This window comes from Arachis ipaensis, chromosome B07, assembly GCF_000816755.2.
Source record: "Arachis ipaensis cultivar K30076 chromosome B07, Araip1.1, whole genome shotgun sequence".
NCBI lineage: Eukaryota > Viridiplantae > Streptophyta > Magnoliopsida > Fabales > Fabaceae > Arachis > Arachis ipaensis.
Genome location: NC_029791.2, coordinates 88,491,965 through 88,507,626, shown reverse-complemented (window position 1 = coordinate 88,507,626; position 15,662 = coordinate 88,491,965). Strand labels below are relative to the sequence as shown.

The 15,662-nt window shown below is 37.5% G+C and overlaps 2 protein-coding genes across 5 annotated transcripts in view; both read left to right on the top strand.

Moving 5' to 3' along the window:
* The window catches only part of LOC107607425 (probable protein phosphatase 2C 25), a 47,268-nt gene that overhangs the window by 27,957 nt on the left and 3,649 nt on the right, over nt 1-15,662 (top strand). The gene's annotated exons all lie outside the window — the stretch shown is intronic.
* LOC110264266 (glutamate--cysteine ligase, chloroplastic-like) lies at nt 7,586-12,483 on the top strand. Of its 4 annotated transcripts, none has more exons than XM_021106001.1 (7): nt 7,586-8,117; nt 8,701-8,729; nt 9,552-9,702; nt 9,894-10,001; nt 10,242-10,334; nt 11,359-11,439; nt 12,247-12,483. In XM_021106001.1, the coding sequence occupies exons 3-7, from the start codon at nt 9,604-9,606 to the stop codon at nt 12,376-12,378; spliced, it is 513 nt and encodes a 170-aa protein (XP_020961660.1). In that variant the 5' UTR covers nt 7,586-8,117; nt 8,701-8,729; nt 9,552-9,603; the 3' UTR covers nt 12,379-12,483. The 4 variants fall into 4 exon arrangements, 3 of the variants coding, with proteins under 3 accessions (XP_020961660.1, XP_020961659.1, XP_020961658.1); XR_002350111.1 differs by lacking the exon at nt 8,701-8,729 and adding an exon at nt 11,829-11,912 and having other exon boundaries at nt 7,589-8,117; nt 12,247-12,386; XM_021106000.1 differs by lacking the exon at nt 8,701-8,729 and having other exon boundaries at nt 9,544-9,702.

Below are 15,662 nucleotides of genomic sequence, written 5' to 3'. Positions count from 1 at the left end.
CCATACAAGTTTTTGGAAGGATTAAGCATTATCAACCAAAGAAATAAAAGAGGAATGTGTGGATCAGTGATGATGATGATGAGGAGTAAGGCAGGCGAACTCCAAAAGGTTGTATTGTTAAGTGATTATCTTACATCAAACACTGCTATGATTGAGAGTGGTTTAGTTTCCCTGATTATCTGTCTGCATAGCATAGTTTTTCTGTAATTCAATAAGCAAGATGCTTGATCATTCACAACATTTTTCTCTTCAAAACTTGTTTGCACTCAATGTTCAAAAAAATGCACACATGAAAGTTCTTTGAAAAGAAGGATTGAGGAATCAAACAATTTTGAGGCAAGCAAAAGATTAGGAGAAGTGGTGGTTCTAGCCCTTGGTTTGTGCGAATCGCGCGAAGGCGGCCGCGTGCACGCACAACTCTCTATCCGTGTGGCCTGGGAACCAAAATTCTCATACGACGTGTGCGAGTCATGAACGTGCACGCGTGGATTGCCATTTATGCAAAGTACGTGCACACGTCTGGGACACGTACGCGTGATCAATTTTGTCCCTCTAGCACAGTTCTAGCCCCTAGCCAGCACAACTATCTGCCCAAACACTCGTTGACGCCGATTTTCTGGGTCATACGCACGCGTGGGTGGCGAAAAGCACAAACGACGCACACGCGTGAATGACGCATACGCGTGGACTCGCTTGTGCGCAAGGCACGCCACCAGCACCACTCCTGCCTAACTCTCTGTTCAATTTTTATTTTTCTCGCACTCACATATGACGCGTACGTGTATGCATCAGCGACGCTTGCGCGTCGTGTGCTCTCTTTTTTTTTTTAAGTGTTTGGTTCCTGTTCTAAAATAGCTGCATGATCAGAACACGCGTAAAACGAAAGAAAAATAGTAAAAACTCAATAAAAAAATCAAATAAAAAAGAAAATCACTACTACGAAAAATAACTAAGGATACAAAATTATCGGGTTGCCTCCCGACAAGCGCTTCTTTAACGTCACTAGCTTGACACTTGATTGTTGAATTTTCTTCCTCTTCTTTAAGTTGGTTAAAAGGAATGTTTCCAAGGGGGGGGGGAGGTGAAAATTAGTGCCCTCTGATATAAAGTCCTCCTAACAAGCTTTCTTTTATTGTGATTAGCTTGATTAATCTTGCTTGTTGGGGTAGAGGTTGGATTGTTTTTTGCTGACCTTTTCTTCTTCATAGATATTTTCTTCTGTTTCTTGGTCACAATCCCCTTTTTCAGTGCTTTCCTTGGTTGCCTTCACTTCTTTGATTTCAAAATTTTTGCCTTCACTTCTTGGTCACAATCCCCTTTTCAGTGCTTTCCTCTTCTTGAATTGGTGGTTCAATAAACTCACCCTCTATGCCACTCTCTACTTCATTGAAGTGTAGATTACCATAATTGTTTTCATCCCTTGCAACCTCCTTTGTTTGTGCATCTTCCTTCTTTGTTGGTGCATCTTCCTCCTTTATTTTTGCATCTTCCTCTTCTTCCATGTGTGAGGGTGAAAAGTTCTCTAATTCACTGGAGTATAAACTCCTTTGATTGATTTTCTCACTTTCTTCTATAGGATCTTGCATTATATCTCTTGGGAAGGAATTTGCTTGTTCCTCTTCCTGGGACTTGATAATCAACTGCACATATTTCTCTACATTTTTGACACTCGTCTTTATATCCTGTATGAATTCTTTCATGAGAAGCTCAAGATCTGATGGTTCTTGATATGAATAAGGAGATGGTAGCTCTTGATATGAATAAGAAAGAGATGATGATTCTTGATAAGTGTAAAAAGGGGATGGTTCTTGGTATGAATAGGTAAATGGTGACTCTTGATATGGGTAGAAAGATGATGGTTCTTGATATGAATAGAGAGGTGGTGGTTCTTGATATGAATATGGAGATGGTGGTTCTTGATAGTTGGAACATGGAGCACTGAAGTTTCTTTGGTTTTGACTTTGCCAACCGAAATTCGGATAGTTCTTCCATCCATAATAATATGAATCACTACTTGGGTGTGAGTAGTAACCCATGTGATCTCTCTCCATTATTTTTTCTTAGCAAAAAATACCAAACAAAATTAAACACACCATGTGGTAAACAGGAAGCAAAGAAGAAAGAACATAAAAGAAATTTAAACTCAATAAATAAAATAACTAACTTAATTTCAAAAATTAAGATAAAAGAAAAAAATTTAAATAAAATAAATCAAAATATATTTTTTTTTGAAAATTTAAAGAAATAAGTTAAATGAAATTAAAGCAAAAACGCCTAATCTAAGAAATCAAACAACTAGTAGTTGTCAATCACAATAAATCCCCGGAAACAATGCCAAAAACTTAGTGCAGAATTTATAACCACAAACTAACCGGCAAGTGTACCGGGTCGTACTAAGTAATACCTCAGGTGAGTGAGGATCGATCCCACGAGGATTGATAGATCAAGCAACAATGGTCAAGTGATTGGCTTAGTTAGGCAAACAGAAAATGGTGTTTGAGAGTTCAAAAAGTATTAAACACGAAACTCAGAATATCAGAAGACAGGCAATAAATAAGTTGGAAAAACAATATGGAGAAGGCAGTTAAGGCTTCAGAGTTATCTATTTTCCGGATTGACTTTTCTTATTAATTTATTTTAATTATGCAGGATTTTATTCATGGCAAACTATACGTGACTAGACCCTAATTCCTTAGACCTTTCTAGTCTCCTTTAACTTTCATCAACCGCCAATTCCTTGGTCAATTAATTCCAATTAGCGGGTGAAGTTTAATTCTAGTTATTATGCCACAAAAATCCTAATTATCCAAATATAAGAGGATTATATGTCACGTATCCCGTTAAGTCTAGATAATTAGAATTTAGGAGAAATTGTTTTCAAGCTGTTGTTCAAGTAAAGAGCTTTTCCAAGTTATACAAGAACTCAATTAGAAAGAGGGTCATACTTCCGTTCTACCCAAATTCATAAGATAAAGAATAAAAACAATCCTTGAAATATAAATCAGTACATGAATTAAAATAGAAAAATAATAGTATCAATCCATACAATAGACAGAGCTCCTAACCTTAATAGTGGAGGTTTAGTTGCTCATGGAAAAGAGTGAAAACTAAGATTCTGGTAAACTGTAAATTGGGCTGAGGTGGAATAATGTTGGAATCCCCCGAAGAGAAGTTTCTTTTCTCTTTTATATCTAATCCTAATTAATTTAAAATCTATTTTCTAAAACTAAAATAATATCTTTTCTTATTTTAAAATAAAAGTAAAGTTTAAATCAGAATTAATTAAATAATCAGCATTTTCTGCGTTTTCTGCATGTAGCGCATGTCACGCGTACGCGTCAGTCATGCGTACGTGTCGATGGTCTTCTTCGCGTGTCACGTGTACGCGTCAGGTACACGCATGCATCGCTGTGCAAATCTCCAAATCATGCACACACATCAGGTACGTGCACGTGTCGCCCTCGCTGGTCATCTCCTTTAATTCTTATGCTCCTTCCATATGTGCAAGCTTCCTCTCCATCTTCTAAGCCATTCCTGCCCTATATAGTCTTCTTCTCTTTTTCTGCGGAAGCTTCATCAAATCCAACCAAATGCTTCCTGAAATAAATAGAATTGCACATGACTCAAAGTAGCATCCATAGTGGCTAAAAAATAATTAATTCTTGATTAAACTCAACAAATTGAATGCAAATTCACTAGGAAAAGATAGGAAAGATGCTCACACATCACAACACCAAACTTGAATTGTTGCTTGTCCTCAAGCAACCAAACTAATATAGGCTTAGAATCTGAATTTGCATGAGAATGAGAGTTCGATTAAGCTCATATCTCTTCTTATAGTGGGGTTTACAACTGCAATCATGAATAGTTTTGGCATCTCACTCTCCTTTGAATTAGAAGGATGTCATTATCATTTGGAATTAGAATCAGGATAATATTATGAATTCTCTGATATTTTGTAACTCAATTTAACCCTTGAACACAACAATTTTTCTTTGATTCTCTTTTCTTTGGTGCTTTGCACCTTGAGCCTAGCCGTAACTTTAAATGTTTTGTCTCAAGCATCACTTGACACAGAAACACCACAAGCACTTAACTGGGGAACTCTTTTGAAGTTTTGATTTTTCTTTCAGCTACTCCCAGACAGTGGTGCTCAAAGCCTTTGGCATACTCTGTTAATTGCAATTGATCTCGACTCTAAATGTTTTGTCTCAAGGATTACTTGACACAAGAACACCACAAGCATATGACTAGGGAAACAACTCTTTGAGCTTTTAATAATGTCTGACCTCCCTAATCATTGCTTGCTCCTAGCGGTCATTTTATTGTTTGCCATTGAATATGTTGGAGTTTGATTTGTGGTCATTGGAGGCTTGATTGAAAGCTTGGGAATTATGGTGATGAAGGCTTATGAGCTTGCCTTATGGGTTGTCTTAGATAATACATGGAAATTGGCCAAGATATGGTTTAGGTTTCACATATTTAATATATAATATTCTGTGAAAACTTAGGCTAGATGACCATAGGATAGGTTGGAATGCATGAAAATATTCAATGCTTAGCACCTTTGATGAAGAATGATGTGAATTGATGAGTATGTGTTGGATGATTGTTGTTTATGTTGATAATAGTATGTTAATTGATGAGTTGGTGATGAAAGAGGTGATGATATGATTATATCTATTGAGTAACGAGTTGATAATATTGTTGATGTAAATGAGGAAACTAGATTGTAATTGTGTAAATATGAAGTATGGTTGAAGGTGGTATGATGTGAAGAATGTAGTGCTATGTTGGTGTGTTGAGACATGTTATTGTGATGAATATAGTTTTAAAAATGTGGATATGAGTTTGGTTTCAAAGAAAATTGAGGTTTGAAGTCTTTTGTGTAAAATCAATTTTTGGCCAAATTTCGGCGGACCATAACTTGGCTTCAGAACCCCCAAATGGTTTCAAATTTGTTTCACATGAAAATTGGTTCTGTGAAGTTTACGCTGTTTGAAGAACAGATGAAAAATATTTTAAAACGAAAAAGTTATGCGCGTCGGAAGTTCAGAGGAAAAAATTGAAAATTCTGCAGCATTCAGTATTTTGCTAATTCTGCACAGCTTGCGTATGCGACCACTGTATGCGACGCGACCAAATTCTTCGGGTTTGGCAGCTTGCGTATGCGACCAGTGTGTTTGTATACGCGAACAATGATTTTTAAGGGGTTGCGTACACGACCAACTGCACGCGACGCGACCAACTCTTTCGGGGTGGGATTCTAGCGTATGCGAGCAGGGTGCTTGCATACGCGAGCATGGGAATTCGCACACCCACGCATACACGTGGCCCCTATTTCAGCAAATCAAAGTTTTATATTTTAAAGCTAAATTTCGAACTTCTAAATCTATATTTTCATTCATTTGGCCCTAGATCTTGTTAGTAAGCCCAGTAATAGGATGAAGTTAGGAAATGGTGGTAACTTAGAAATGAAGAAAGATTTTTAAAAGGTAATATGTGGTTAGAGAAAATGGTATTTGATTGATAAAGATGATGAAAGCAGTATATGAGACAATTGATGAGCTTAAATAATTGAGAATGTTGAGATGAGCTATGAATCATTATATATATATAATATTGAGCTTAGGGTGTTGTCTCCCCCATATCAGCTTGGGATTCTTTCCATGGAATATTATTGAGCTTGGGGTGTTGTCTCTCCCATGTCAGCTTGGGTTCTTCCCATGGAATATTATTGTGCGTGGCACCTTTACCACGCTGAGAACCCCCGGTTCTCATTCCATACGAATATTCTAGGGGTGTCAAAAATCCCCAGGAGACGGGGATCCCCGTGGGAACCGCCCCGAATGGGGCCCCGATGATGGATAATTTTTTCCGTGGGGATGGGGATGGAGAACAAAATTCTCTCGAGACAGGCGCGGGGACCTGAGCGGGGATCCCCGCCCCCATCCCCGAAATTCCCTGAATTTTTAAAGTTACCTAAATACCCTTACTTTATTACTAATATAGGGGGTATTTTAGTAATTTTACCCATTAAAAAACCCTAAGTCCCCTAACCCTATTATCAGTATCTCATATTCTCATTCTTCCTTTCTCACTTTGCGCCGTCTACTACAGTACTACTATCCCATTCAGTCATTCTTCCCTTCTCACCTTGCTGCGTGCCTGCGCCATCTACTCTACTCTACTATCTCATTCACCATCATCGGTCGCCACTCTTGCCACCGGCCACTCCTGCGCCACTCGCCACCGCGTCGTTCTCTCTCTTCAGGCGCGGTGTCTTTCCCCTCTCCACTCCTGCATTTGCGTATCTGCTTTCGCCTCTTCGCTGCTCGCTGCGTTGCATCCCACTGCTCCACCATCTCTTCGCTGCGCATCATCGTCGTCGTATTTTTATATTCTGTTAATTTTTTTATTGTAATATTCATATAAATGTTTAATATAAAGAGATGGAGAATGTGGACCCGCGGGGAACACGGGAAACGCGGGGAATGGGGATGGGGGCAATTATCTCCCCATGGCGGGGATCGGGGCGGGGACGGGGACAAAATCTGAGGGCGGGGATGGGGAGCAGGGAGACATCCCCCGCCCACGTCTTAGAGGTTTATGGAGAACTAGGGTTTTTAAACATGTATTTCTTTTTGGGTTAAAGGCTGTATACTATGTATGTAAATATTCTCCAACCTACCTTAGCTTCGCAGGCTGAGTTAGGAGCTTGTTATTGTGTATTCTTGATCCTCTGTTCTTACTTTATATATGTATAGGTTTAGGAACCATAGCTTTCTCTGTATGCAAGTTACGTTTTTTCTGAGCGTTGGCTTTTTATTTTTTGTGATTTTTGTTTTATCCATTTTTTAAAGCTCCTCGTATATTATATTCTTTCTACGGTAATATGTATATATATTTAAATTTTAGAGGTCATAATGCCATATCACCCCTGTTTTACGACTTAAGCGTAAAGCTCTACGTGGTAGGATGTTACAAGAGAGGAAGAGGTGAAGCACTATCAACCTCCACCTTAACAAGGAACAACCATCAAGCTAGTGACGTTAAAGAAGCGCTTGTTGGGAGTCAACCCAACGTTTAGTATCCTTTGCTTTTATGTCCTTTAATTACTTAGTTTTTACTTTTAACCTCTTTCAGAATATCACTACAAGAAAAAAGGCCTATCGGCACACTTTTTTCTTGCAACGCTTTTAAAGCATGGCAAAAAATGGTCAATGGGCACGCTTTTATAAGGGTGGCAGCTAATCTGTGATTTGGCCACGTTTTTTTTTGTCACGCTTTTTAGAGAGAAACCAACACGCTTTTACAAGGGTGGCTACTAATTTGTACTTTGACCACGCTTTTTTTGCCACGCTTTAAAAGCGTGGCCATAGAAAGAAACTGGCACACTTTAAAAGCGTGGCTAATTTATCTTCTAACGGTGACATTTTTAAAGCATGTCGATATGATGTGTTTAATTAGGCACCCTGCATAAGCGTACCAATAGAGCTCACCCCAATATTTGATTTCCCACCCTTTTTTTCCGCACTTAAGCTTTTTCTAAGTTAACTTTTAACCTAACTAGAAGTGATCTAATAACAGCTCATACACTTCACTGTTCTTCCCAAATTCACTTTTAACCTAGAAGCAAGCTGCCATCACACCAAGTCAATCGCGATGACCCTCGCACCCAGCAAGCTCGGCTTCATGTTCATCTAACTCTCACACCTAGCCCTTCATCTAACCCTCACACCCAACCTTCTCTCTGTTGTACCCGAACCCTAAATCACTTTCTCATTCACCACTCTCATCACTACTCCTGCCGTCCACGATTAACTGCGCCTGGAGCTCTGTCATCTTCATTTCACTGCACCTCGAGATCTGCGGTGCACGATTTACTGCGCCTCAAGCTCCATTGTCTCTCCGTCTCGAGCATCACCGCCTTCGTATGAGCAGCGTCGCAGCCGACCCATCGTCCTCTTCTCTATCCCTTGCAAGCATTGGCGTGCCCAGGCATCGGCATGCCCTTCTACTACCTCAGTGGTCTCTATCTTGCAAACCCTTGTTAGATTCGGAACCCTCTATCTCTGTCTTAGTGGTCTCTCCCTCAATCGGCTCCGCAAGCACTGGTAAGTCTTTCTTCCCTAATTCTCTATTTCTCTGTCTCTATTTCTTCTCTATTTTGGACTAATTAATAGAAAGAGAAGGTGTCACTCCTTTGCATTTAGTATGTCCTCTATAAACCCTACCAAATCCACCTTCCCCAATGAGGCACTCCTGGCTGAAGTTCTTTGTAGTAGCAGCTAATTCGCTGAAAGTGAACATTTGTGCAACAATGTTATTGCTTCCTGTGTCTTTGATTCCTTTGGTTCTTCAAGTTTCCTTTACAATTTTTTTTATTTTGTTTTTTAAAAAGATTCCTTTGTGTCCTTTAGTTTAGAGAAAAATGATAATCGTAATAAGAGTAATGATGAGAATCAATGAGGAAGTTAATATATAGTAGTTGAGTTTACATAAAAATTTTGTTTCCGGCAAATTGAGAAGTGTGATGTGCATAACGTTTGCAGATAATTGAATACATTTCTTTCAATTTACTATGGAAGAAAATGTTTTAGCATACAAAATGTTGTGCCAACCTGACTAGCTATTTAATGTTTTGAACTTCATTGTGTTATATTGTGTTATGAATATTCTTATATATCTTTTCTTCAGTTTGACTTCGTGGATGCTCATCAGAAATGGTACTTAGTGAAAAAGGATTATTGTATATATGTTGCAAGCATAGGTGTAATAGTAGAACTCGATAAGCCTTCCGGATCAGGGAGCTCAGACAATAATGGATGCTCTTCTCGCAAGCGTGCTAGGAAAGAGGGCCTCGGAAGCGCGTTTTTTTTATCTAAACTTACCAGCAGAGTTTGTAGATAGAAATTGACTTTGGAAAGAAGCACCTTATAAATGACCACCATCACCATACAGAGATGCACAGGCCTAACATGAAATGCATTACTTTGCTGCCTTTGATGGAGTTAATCACTTTGGAAAATTACCCTTTTTTTTATTTTGCTTCGTAACTTTATTTTGGGCATGTCTCTGCAGAGATATGATTCCATCTTTATTTCCTACTTAAGCTATCTTCTAGCTTTGGAATTCTTATTAACCTATATGAAGTTACTCTTTTCTGGCGAAAGTATTTCCTTAATTTTAATTTTCTATAGTCTTGATCATACTTTGTATGTTTAAACTTGATGCTATTGGTAGTTCTTTTTTGAGTAGCCATATTAGGTTGTTCTTTTTTTCTTTGTGGACTGTGGTTGTAGAGCGTTAGTGCTATGGTAAGGTTACTGCATTGTGGCCGGAATGTCGCATGTTCAAATCATGAAAATAGCCTCTTCACTTGTAGGGATTAGAAGGCTGTGTCCCAACTGGTCATTTTTCAATTTTTATGGCACCTTACTAAGTTTCTTTAGTTCTTGATGTTACCAAACGTGAACCGTATGTTACAGCCTTATGGGATAAGTGGTTTGTGTTTTTATCGGAGAGCATTTATTCGTGTAGTCTTGCAGGATAGGTACTGAACATGAGAAGTTCGGCTTTGAGTTTGGAAGCTTGCGTCCAATGAAGTACGAGCAAATAGCAGAGTTGTTGAATGGCATTGCTGAGAGATTTGAGTGGGATAAAATAATGGAAGGTGATAAAATTATTGGACTCAAACAAGTAAGCTATTATTTGAGCGAATGAGAATGTTAAACTTCTATCCTTTCTTTTTTTCTTTTTTTTTCTCTCTTTGGGAGATTTAAAATGTAATTTGTTTGTTAAGATGGCTATCCATTCAAGCATTCAACCCAATGTTTTTCTTTATTGTTGGAGACTTGATGCTATGCTTTGGTTTGCTGTTTGTGAATCAGGGGAAGCAGAACATATCATTGGAGCCAGGTGGTCAGTTTGAGCTTAGTGGAGCCCCTCTTGAAACCTTGCATCAGACTTATGCTGAAGTTAATTCACACCAATATCAGGTTAATTGTGCATTCTTGTTATGGGATACATCTAAAGTAATCTGCTGTTATTTCATTGGAGAAATTGGCCTGATATTTTTTTGGATGTTGTCATCTTAACTATGCATTGTTTTTATTGTAACATAATTGACAGCCACCTGTTTTGTTTAGTTCATTGTGTTTGATTTTCTTGTAATCAGGTAAGTGACCTCGATATTTCTTTCAGGTCTGTTAATTATTTTTGAAAACTTGTATGTCTAGGTTAAAGCTGTTGCAGAGGAAATGGGCATTGGATTTTTGGGGATGGGCTTCCAGCCAAAGTGGGGAATCAAAGACATACCTATAATGCCAAATGTAGTTTCTCTTTCTCCCCATCTTTTTAAGTGCATGAACTGGATGAAAATGCAAAACTTTCTCAGCTTTCTCTAGAATGAAAACCTTCCTGTGATGACATTTTTGAGCACATGAACGACCCAGCTAATTTATGTAATGGAATGGCCTGGGTCTGTCATAGTCAACTTGTCAATGAGTTTGGTAGGGTTTATTCATTTTTGTAATTAGTATATAATAACTGTCGTATTTTGCAGCTGCATATATTCATTAACTTATTGAGCAATGAAATTACTGAAACAACCTTAATTCATGTAGACTCAAACATGTAAACTGCTATTTTTGTTTAGGGGAATTTGCCCACATGGCTTCGTAACTTAATTTGCACATGGTTTTTTTTTTCTTTTTCCTTTTTTGTGTGTGTGTGGGTGGGGGGTTGTTGTTGTTTGGGTGAGTGGATTTGGAAATGTATATACTTGTTCCACCATAACCTCACATTGTGTAACATGCTAGAATGACTTTTACCTTACTAGTTCAAGTTTCAGGGCATATAAGCTTTTATTTTTGAAATATCTTTATACGAGAGATTACTAATTGATTCCTTAATCACCATTGATAACCCGCCTTTTCTTCATAGCTTAGCAATTCATATTAAGGGAGGCAAAATAGTTGGGCCTATTTGATATAGTAATTGAACAGTGACCATTCTTCTTTCTTATGTTTAGTGCTTTAATTACTTGCTTTTATACCAAAGTTGGTTCCTTGGTCTTGGCATAATGTTCAGAACATGTACTGTACAGGTGAGATGTGTGACGATCGTTGAGCTGATTTATCCTTGAGCAATGCTGATTTGAAGATGGTAAAATGAATATCTTCTGAAAGAAAATTAATCAGTTCAATTCATGACAAATAAAGCTCTTGTATTGGTAGTAATAATTTTGAACTTTTGAACTTTTTTATTTCTCTATTTAGTTAGTATTTGTTGCTTTTGCAATGGTTTTAAAGCATTTTCTAGTTATGCTACTGTTTTTACCATTATTCCTTTCAGGTCAGGCTGAAGAGGTATTTGGAGATGAGAGGTGCTGATGGAGGGCCATGGAGAAGGTTATGTGCCTTACCAGCACTTTGGGTAAGTGGCATTAAACACACTGCTCCAATTATCTATACAAAACTATTTTAAGCATTAGCTTAGACAAACAGGAATCATGTTTTTAATATATTGTCATAAAGCTTTTTAACGTGTTTATTTAGATATTCAAGCCTTTTTTGTTTATCAAAGGGTTTTGAAAATAAAAGGAATTATCATTAATTTCATCATCCTCACTTAATAAAAAACCACTTATTTTATTATTTGTTAATTAAGTATGAATTCGGTGACCGCTTGATAAGAATCCACTTGTTTTCCTGTTGTATTATTGGTTGTGTTTTTTTTGGGATATTGAAAGATTGATAGAAGTTGGGGATAAATTGGTCTTGGTGATTTTGATACAAACTTATTTTTATTTCGGATATTAATAGAGAGATGCTTGAGCCTTTGTTATGTATTGCTGTTGCAATTGGCCTACACTTGGACATTTCATACCCTATTTATTTCCAGAATAGGTATGTCACGTTGCTTTCCTTCCGTGCTAGGATGCTATGGTTACTATCTATTTGCAACTTATTCTAAGATATTCCAGATATTGTTATAAAATTATACAAAATGGTTGAACTGAGAAATTTATATGCATATCTTTAGAATTATCTCTCAGGAATAGTGGTGGCGAATTGCATGTGATCAACTTGTGCATGTTACATATTTCAAGATCAAGATGTGACACACCCTTATTACAAATCTTATATATTTTTTATGATTCCTTTCTTTAATATCATGGCAAATTATTTTATAATTTGCTTACTGTTTGTTTTTTCGTTTTTCATATGATTATACATGCAGATTATTCGTGAAGTGTATTGTGGAGCTTTCCATGTGGTTGCTTTATCCGAGGAAGGCCTAGTACAAGCTTGGGGTGATTCAATGACATTCTTAATTCTCTTCCTAAAAATTCATTTTTGTTTATGTTTGTAAATTTTATGTACACTGTCGTTGCGTGTATAGAGATGACATGGCTAATTTGGTTTGAATTTTATAAATGTAATACTAATTTTTATTAATTTTTTTAAATGACAATCACATATTTTTGTCAATATTTTTTTTATTATTTTTGGGGTGTATTAGAGAGTGCATGTAAAAGTAAATATCATTTTTTTTAATTTAATAAGGATATAGCCATGCTTTAAAAGCGTGGCAATAGGTTCATTTCTAGGTACGTTTAAAAGCGTAGCCGTATCTTTCTCTATCGGCACGCTTTTGAAGTGTATCCAAAACTAATTTTTTGGGCACACTTCAAAAGCATGGCGATATGTGAACTTTTCGGTACCCTTATAAAGCGTAGCAAGAGATATAAGCGTGGCAAAAAACAAAGCGTGCCATAGATCTACAAAAGCGTGGCGATAGAGCAACCGGCACGCTGATGGATGTGACCTTTTCAAAAGAGTGTCGATAGCTCAAAAAGCGTGGCGAAAAGCTATTGGCACGTTTTTTTTTGTACTTTTCGGCACGCTTTAATAGCGTAACAGAAAGCTTATTTTCTTGTAGTGTATGCATGAAAAATTGACATGAAATCAAACAGGGAGATGTAGTTACTATCTTTTTTGTGACAGGCATGAACATTCCTAAAAGTTTGGTGCAAGAAATTGAAGTATTGACACATGATCCTACTCAAGTTGGTGTAGTGAAGACCCTCACGTTGTACGTGAAATCACCACGTATGACGTGGTTGAATTATCTACACCCAGGAGCCATTGAAACCCAGTGTATAACGTGAAAGATTTCACGTACCACGCTAAGGAGGGGTCATGCGTACGCATGCATGCCTACACATGGTTGATATGGATTTGATAAACAATATCCCGTAGATCTACTGGCAAGTGCACTGAGTTGTATCAAGTAATAAAACTCACGATGAGGGAGGTCGATCCCACGAGGATTAACGGATTAAGCAAGTAATAGTTAATTAATTATTCTAGTTAGACAGTTCACATTTAAATGATGAGCAAATAAGAAATGTAAATGACGTGAAATTAAAAGAAAGCAATAAAGTGACTAGAGAGTAAAGAACATAAAAGTAAAGTACTGGAAATTAAAATGCTAAGAAAGTAAATTGCAAGAATAGTAGATTACAAGAATTTAAGTGCAGGAATATAAATGACCATAAAGTAAATAACAAGAACTAAGAATAAAAAGAATATTGGGATCCAGATGGATCAATAATTTTCATCTCTTCTTCAATCATGCAAATCATTGATCTCTTCGCAAATCATAAGTAATCAAACCCCAATCTCTTGGTGATTTGATTTCTCTTAACTTGATCAATTGCTAATCTCTTAATCTAATTACTCATGAGAAGAGATGAAGATTGGTCTCTGATTTAGAGTCACACAATTTTATGAATCAAGTTATGGGTTGATTATATGTCAATCCCAAACTCAAATTCACCAAATTGGGAAAAAGATCTTCAAGCATCAATTCCATGATGCTTTCTCAAGCTCACATGGAATTCAAGTTGGATTTAATTTCTTTCTCAAGACTATTGAATCATTGGGATAAAGAACGAAGATTCTTTCTAAAGAAACAATGAAAGAAGAATTGAAGATGAAGAAAGAAATAAAATTAATCCATTAAATTTGTAACAGAGTTCTCTTTCTCAACCCTTAGAAATTAGAGACTCATAACAAAAGAAATTACAAAATGGGTATGAAAGAAAATGGAAGAGAAGAAGAGAATGAGAGTGAGAAGAGAGAAGAGTCCGAAGACTCCCCTGGTGCTCCCTAATGAGGTGCTCTCATCCTTTATTTATGGCCTATTCTAAATGCAAAATGAAATTCAAATTACAAGTAAATGTAAATTAAAAACTAACTAACATTAAAGATCTTCCTTGCTTCAATTTTGATGAGCCTCGTCAATTGTTGTGATAGATGTGGGCTTCATTAAGTGTGTCACGTCTCACGTCTCAGGCATTAGGAATTGCCTTGGATGTGGGCCTTGATGCGAGCAACGTCTTTGAAGGAGAGACGTCTTCAATGCCACCAATTTACTCTCTGGATTTTGGCCCAACGTGGCTTTGGACGTCTCCTGGAGCAAACTTGGTTTCATCAACATATGAGTCACGTCTTTAGACAAGTGAACGAAGTCCTTGAGAAGTTTTTCTATGCACGCTTCAACGTGGGTCACGTGGGACACTCTAGGGACGTCTTCGAAGACGACGTCCCAGCTCAATTTCTCCATACTTCACTCTGGCGTGCCTCAAGAAGTGAAGGAAGTGTGAAAAGTTAAAGACGCCAGCGTGAGGATGAGGCTTGAGACTTTGCATGCATGTTGGAGTGAGTAATAATGTCTTGAGAGAGAGACGCCAAAAGAAATGCTGAGCCTACAATCTTTCCTTGAACAAGATGGATAGTGAGGGACGTGTGAAGGTTTGGACGCCACAAGAGACGCCGTGCTTCCAAGCTTCTCTTGAGTGTGATGACATGAAGGGTGTCTTGGGCATGGAGACGCCTTCGAAGACGTCTTGGAGAGGGGGCATGAGGAGTCCAGCACGTGAAGGGCGTCCCTAGGGTGAAGACGCCTTTGTAGACGTCCCTGAAGCTGAGCTCTCTCGTGCATTCATTGTTGAGCGAGTGAAGAGCTAAGGACGGCATCATGGGCGTCCCTGGAAAGCATTCCTTGTGCATGCAAGAATATAGCGTGAGAGACGTCTCCAAGGCTGGATACACGCTCGAAGACGTCTGCTTGTGACTCCATGTACAACATTGGCGTTATTCAATGCTTCACGCTACTATATATATGCATATTTCCTAATGCCTTCATGCTTCATTTAATCCTTGCTTGCAATAATTCATGGTGGATACTACCATGAAGATTTTATTATTATCTTCATATAAAGATGCTTCTTTTTTACTATTAGATGATGAAATGTATGGTTTGATTTTGATGTGTTATAAAAATGTTATTTTTTTTAAAGTGTGGCTAAAGAAATAAAATACACTTTTAACACATGAATTTTTATAAAAAGATGTTTTTAACATCTTTATTTGAGTAATTGCCTTATTCATATGGCTTCATTTAGCTTCATTGATATTGATGGGCCCCACGCTTGCTTCATGCTTCATTATGAATTAATAGCACATGCATGCATTCTTTAATTGGCTTTATTTGATTTACGCTATGCATGCTTTAGTTAAGCTAGCGTTTCATGCATCATTCATAGCTTAATTAAGTAATGCCAATTGCCTGCATTATATGCCTCATTA